Source organism: Myotis davidii, unplaced genomic scaffold (assembly GCF_000327345.1).
Source record: "Myotis davidii unplaced genomic scaffold, ASM32734v1 scaffold1914, whole genome shotgun sequence".
Lineage (NCBI taxonomy): Eukaryota > Metazoa > Chordata > Mammalia > Chiroptera > Vespertilionidae > Myotis > Myotis davidii.
In genome coordinates this window covers 130,624-137,172 of record NW_006285311.1, presented here as the reverse complement: position 1 = coordinate 137,172, position 6,549 = coordinate 130,624, and the positions used below count along the sequence as shown (strand labels likewise).

Here is a 6,549-nt window from a genome sequence, read left to right as displayed (position 1 = left end):
ACTGAAGCAAGCAAGCCTCATGTTCGCTTCCAGCTGCCTGGCTGCCGGCCGCCATCTTGGCTGGCAGTTAATTTGCATATCTCCCTGATTAGCCAATGGGAAGGGTAGCGGTCGTACGCTAATGACCATGTTTCTCTTTTATTAGATAAGATTGTCTCACATAATTGAAAATTCCATTTGTTTTGGAATTCACTAATCCCAATGCTTTACTTGGTCACTTTTATTTCAATTTTGACATGCGTTTCAGCTCTGAAATGAAGAGAAAACAATGACCCTACAGACCGCCCAGTCTCCTGGGTTCCTTTTCCCAGTGTGCTCCTACCGCTGCAGGAGAACGGGGCGCCCCTCTCCCCGAGCGCACCTTCCCGAGCCCACAAGTGCAGGTAACCGTGAGCTTGCCAACCACAGGAACTCCCGTATCATCCTGTTTCCCACCCGCCTCTAAGGACGGACTCGGGAACTCACAGCCGTGCTCCCTGGTTTCCCAGGAGAGGCTTCACCCGGCACCCGACAGGCGCCAGGAACCCTCTCAGAGCCAGGCCGCCAGCGCGGTTTCCACTGTTCACTCCGCTTCCAGAAATGAACCCGAAGGCCCCTCCTCACACTCGGCTGCGACCAGACTTACTGATTGGCCTTCTGGAGCTCCCGCTGCTTCTGCAGGTTGGTGTCCACGTATTTGAGCACCCTGCTCTCTGGGACCCACTCATCCCAACTGGAAACGAGAGAAGGGGACGTCATTCAAAAGCATTTTCATCTTCACTCAGACTCTCCTCCAATTACTTTTTAGATATGTACGAGACAAGGCTTTGGATGAACTGAAACTAAAGCGAAAATCTCTCTTCTGTAAAGAAGTAAACTTCCTATTCTCAAAAGCAACGTTCCACCTCCAAACTGCCAGTTTGCCCTGGCTGGTGTGGCTCGGTGGATAGAGCATTGCCCTGCAGACCGAAGGGTCCCGGGTTCGATTCCACTCAAGGGCACATTCTCTGGGTCACAGGCTCGATCCCCAGTGGGGGGCGTGCAGGAGGCAGCCATCAATGATTCTTTCTCATCACTGATGTTTCTACCTCTCTCTCCCCCTCTCCCTTCCTCTATGAAATAAAAAAATATATTTTTTAAAAAAATAATAAATAAACTGCCAGAGTTCAAAGCCAAATTATTCAAACCATTTTTTCAAAACAGCATACGAGTCTGGCATGTAACGGAGTCTGGCACGTGAGAGTGTGCAGAGCACGCCTGATACGGAAGCAGAGCAGAGAGGACCCGGTCACCAGGTGGCATGTCCCTGAACAGTTACCTTCACAGAATGGAGGTGCCGTCACGAACTGTAATTTCAAAAAAGGAGGAGCCCAGGAGGCCATCTGCTGTCCTACGGAACTAAAACTAAGCGGCTCCTTAGCTGTGACGGCGAAGTCACAGAATTCTGTGCCTTAGTTCTGTCGCCTTTACATGGGGACACAGGACCCACGCCACCGCAGGCCCAGCACCTGAGAGTTTCACACACAAAAATAAACACTGGAGCTACGTCAGGAACATACAATACTCATGACCACGTCGATCGGCTGGGCCAACACTGTAAATCAAGGCATCAGAGATAATGGTTTATCGGACGACATCCTCTTGAACCTTCACTCACAAAGGAATACTGACTTCCAAGGCATGGCTGAAAAGATGTCTTTCTAAACATCCAAAGGTAGAACCGCCCCCTCTGCTGACACAGCTGACTGCTAAGGCGTTCTGGCCGTTAGAAAAAGGCTCCTTCAAAATAGGATTCCTGCCCTGGCCGGTGGGTCAGTGGTTAGAGCGTTATTCCACGCACCAAAGGGCCGCGGTCAATCCCTGGTCTGGGTGTGTGTGAGGCAACAAACAGGTGTCTCCCTCCCACCCCCCGCCTTCCTCTCTCTCTCGAATCAATGGAAAACACATCCTTGGGTGTTTAAGATGGTTAAAAAAAAACCCCATGACTTCTGATCCGACCGGGACTAGCACACGGAGGTCACAGTGAGGCTCACGCACTGAGCCGCACCGGCCGGGCTCTGTCTGCGGGGAAACAAGGCCGGCTCCCCCCTAGGGGGCGCCATCGCGTGCCGGGTGCCTTTCCTCCTCCGAGGGAGCGCCTTTGCGACACGGGGACGTGTCCTCCAGGCTTCCCGTCAGCGCCTTCCCCCCTCTGACCTCTGAGGACGATGGCCGGAAGGAGAATAACTCAAACAACCCTCCACACGATTCCTAGAAGAAACGGTAAAACATGCATTTACCTAGAGGTCAGGAGGGGGTGGCGGACTGAGGGAGCTCCTTCAGGAACAGGAAAAGGGGCTACAATATCCTCCCGTGTCCTCCAAGTGTGTTCAGAGCGCCTGGGCCTCCCGGCTCCTCTGATCAGAAGCACAGCAGAGTCTCAGTGACCGGCGCACAGCGGGCTGACGCCTACATTCAGTACAGCTGCTACTCCCCTCGCGTCTGACAATCTAGAAAGATCTCACCCACTGTGCCTTCAAAGACCGCGTATACATTTACCGAAGTTTAAGCAAATTCCAATTTGGGGATTGAGCTTGAGTTGTCAATTGTTCTAAAAGTGAGATATCCTACAAACCACTTTTGAAATGAGGATCTGACTTACGTATCTACGTACAGCTGTTCTAATTCTCTCCCAAAGGGAACGGGCTGACTTTTACTACCGCAAAGTTCATTCAGAACCTTGCAAACCCCTCCCCCCGACATGGAAACACCTCGAATGAGCACCTTGGGCCTGGCCAGGGGGCTCTGCTGCCTAGAGCCTCCCTGATACCCCACGGTCCAGGTTCGATCCCAGGTCAGGGCACATACAAGAGTCAACCAGTGAATGCGCCAATAAGGGGAACCACGAATCAATGTTTCTCTTTTTCTCTCTCCCCTCCCTAAAAGTTAACCATTTTTTATATTTTTTTAAAAAAGGACTTGGATCTAAAGAACACAATCATCTCTGAGCTTCTCTGTCTGCCAGGAGCCGAACCCCCTCGCTGGGCCACAGGGAAATGAGAGGGCTGCTCTGCTCTGAGGAATGGAGATCGCTCGTTATTACGGTTGTAGCTCAAGGGCAAATACTCAGAAACTGTGTGTGCAGATAAGAGACTGAAGGAGGTTCCTACAGGCAGCTCGGGGAACCCACAGCCACGGGGAGGCTGGCCCTGCGCACGCAGCACCAGCGACCGACGCCGGGCTCGGAACAGCCCCCCTAAGATGGGCTTCCTCCAGGCTCCCCTAAACACTAAGGATGGTCACTTTCAAAATTACATCTACTGACCTACAAACCAAATCAACCACAGAACACACCTTATGTTAACATTCCTCAGAATGTCTACAGAGGTATTAATAACGATCTCTAATATTTATTGCCATTTTTCTTCTCTTTCAAGGAACCAATTAATATTTGATATAAAATTAGCTGAAAACTAGACTGTAACATTACAAAGGAAAAAGTGCTCTTAATATATTTTGAAGCGGTGAAATGAGAAACTCTAAGAATTTGGTATTTTCACAATTTCTTAAACTATAAACACCACTTAAAGCCCATCTTTAAGCTGTACGCATCTACACATAATTTTATGCAAAATACCTCTTACACACGAAAGAGTTAGGCTCAAAGCTATGTCCACAGCTCATGGTCCTGGGTTACTATTACCTGCCTATCACTGTTAGAACTATTCCCATCATCACTAACTGGGGGGTTCCTAAGTTGTCAGAATGTGCTTCTAGATTCTCGCTGTTCTACAATTACACTCACAGAAGAATAGTGAAGGGCCTGTTGTTTGTTTTGCTGTGTTTTCTCTTTTTAGCTAAAAGCATCCATGGAGCCCTGGCCGGTGTGGTTCTGTGGATAGAGCATCTGAAGGATAGAGCACTACGGGGTCCCGGGTTCGATTCCGGTCAAGGGCACAGGCCCGGGTTGTGGGCTTGATCCCTAGGAGGGGGCGTGCAGGAGGCAGCCAATCAATGATTCTCTTTCATCATTGATGTTTCTCTCTCTCTCTCCTTCTCCCTTCCTCTCTAAAATCAATAAAGATATATTTAAAGATAAATAAGTAAATAAATGAAAGCATTTGTGGAAAACGTTTCTAACTGACCTAACTCCTGGGCTGGTCACTGGAGAGGGAACTGTGGGAACAAGACCACAGAGCGAGCCTCCCCCCAGCAAGAGCCCCGGCCAGTCAGGGGGCAGTGCCACAGGGGGACCCGGGTACCACGCACGGCTCAGGCACACGGAGCAGGGGCAGCTGCTAGAGAGCAACTCCGGGAGAACTGCACTTTCTGGCAGTGCCATCTTGGAGGATAAAATGCCCTGACTAACTAAGTAACTGACAACCTCTCACAGTAAAAGCCACCAGCACCACCAGGCGAAGGGCTGTCCGAGAGAGACACTCGCTGGACATTCCAGAACGGGTTCAATCTATGCACCGTCCACTCCCAGGAACACACCAACACACCACAGCTTAAAAAGATGCTCTCGCCCTGGCCCGTGTGGCTCAGTGGATAGAGATTCAGCCTGTGGACTGAAGGGTCGCGGGTTCGATTCCAGTCAAGGGCACATGCCCAGGCTGCTGGCTCGATCCCCAGGAGGGGGCGTGCAGGAGGCAACGGATCAACAATTCTCTCTCATCATTGAGGTTTCTCTCTCTCTCCCTTCCTCTCTGAAATCAATAAAAATCTCTTTAAAAAAAAAAATACTAACTTTTCAAGGTGGAAAGTGAAGTCCTGTAATTAATTCCTGTGTCTGTATTAGACCATGTGGTGGAAATGGAAACACATGGAATGACATCCTGTCAGCCTAAGCTCAGACCCAAGTTGGTCATTACTTCGAGATCAGACCACCTTCACCCTTTTCCCTTTTCCAGGTAGAAAAATCCAACTCGCTTTGACTATAAGTGCTGGACATACCATACACAGTGACTGAGTTTGTGCTAAGGGCGAAATATATATATATCAAACTATCCTAAAATATTCCAAAATGTGAGGGGGCAATTATGGGGGAGGGGAGGGTTGTAGGGTGGAGGGATTGAGCAAAAAAAGAAAAAAAGAGAAACTCATGGACAACAGTGTGGTGACGGGGGGGTCAGAGGTGGAAGAGGGCAGAGTGGGTAGACAGTAATGGGGACAAAATAAATAAATATAAAATAACGTGGACAAAACCCAAAAAGGGTGGCTGGCTGACCAATGATTATCAGACATGACACTAGAACCAAGAATTACTCCAAAAAATTTAAAATAAAGTGGCTGCACCCTAATTTCTATTGTATTTCCCTCACCCTCAAATGGCTCACCCTCGCTGCAATATGTCACGTTAAACTACACACTCCAGAAGCATGTTTGTGCCAGTCTATGACACACGTTACTTTGAAAATTATAAACAGGAGATTGCTTTTAAAGATCTAATACTCACTTTTTATTCCAACCGCTGTAATGTATGAAGTATTTCACTTGTTTGTCCTTTATGGCAACCTTTACACACTGAAACAAAAAAGGAAAAAAGGTCACTTAGAGATACTAAAGAAGAGATGGTTTTAAAGTAGCCAATCTTTCAAAGATTCTTTCTACACTTAAACTCTTAGGTGGCCAAAATGAACCCCCCCCAAAAATGTGACTCTTAAACAGCGGTTCTCAACCTGTGGGTCGCGACCCCTTTGGGGGTCAAACGACCCTTTCACAGGGGTCGCCTAAGAACATCGGAAAACACATCTACAATCACATATTGTTTTTGGGATTAATCACGATGCTTTAATTATGTTCAATGTGTCACAATGAAAATCCATCCTGCACATCAGATATTTACATGACGATTCATCACAGTAGCAACATGACAGCGATGAAGCAGCCACGAAAATAATGTTATGGTTGGGGGTCCCCACAGCGTGAGGAGCTGTATTAAAGGGTCGCGGCATTAGGACAGCTGAGAGCCGCTGCTCTAAAGAACATTATTTAAAGTTCATAAGTATTAAGAATTCTGAAATTGCCGAAATGTCGCAAGTTGCTGGAGTCAGTCTAATGAAGCCAAGAACCCTGAACGCAAGGGGCCGGACAAGCTAGTGACGGTTACTGTTTACTTCCTCAAAGTCTAAACAGCCAGAAACTGTAATTCCAAAAACAAATCCAGCCAAAGAAAAACACTGACAACATGTGTGAAAGTTTGACGACCTTATGAAAAGGCTGTAAAATGTTTGGGTGAAGAACATCGGCAACTAGCAAAGTGATAAAGTAAAATGTTTTCTATTCTTAAAAGCAGCCAAACAAATCAGGATGGACACAGGAGGCTGTCAACTATGACAAGTGATAAATATCTGCGTTGAGATTTATCGTTTACATTTTTTAATTGATTTCAGAGAGGAAGGGAGAGGAGAGAAACATCCATGATGAGAGAGAACCATTGATGGGCTGCCTCCCGCACGCCCTTCACCAGGGATGGAGCCCACAACGCAGGCACGTGCCCCGACCGGGAATCAAACCATGACCTCCTGGTTCCTAGACTGACATCAACCACTGAGCCACTCCAGGGGGCTGGTTTTTAACTTAAAACTC

The 6,549-nt window shown here is 48.0% G+C and overlaps 1 protein-coding gene across 1 annotated transcript in view; it reads right to left on the bottom strand.

Annotated features, from left to right (window-relative positions):
* Positions 1 to 6,549, bottom strand: part of MORF4L1 (mortality factor 4 like 1) — a gene marked incomplete at its 5' end in the record, with an annotated part of 16,757 nt that overhangs the window by 8,865 nt on the left and 1,343 nt on the right. The window contains 3 exons of the mRNA XM_006756059.1: positions 626 to 712; positions 2,259 to 2,375; positions 5,417 to 5,484. Coding sequence (XP_006756122.1) covers positions 626 to 712; positions 2,259 to 2,375; positions 5,417 to 5,484 — 272 coding nt within the window. The remainder of the gene's footprint in view (positions 1 to 625; positions 713 to 2,258; positions 2,376 to 5,416; positions 5,485 to 6,549) is intronic.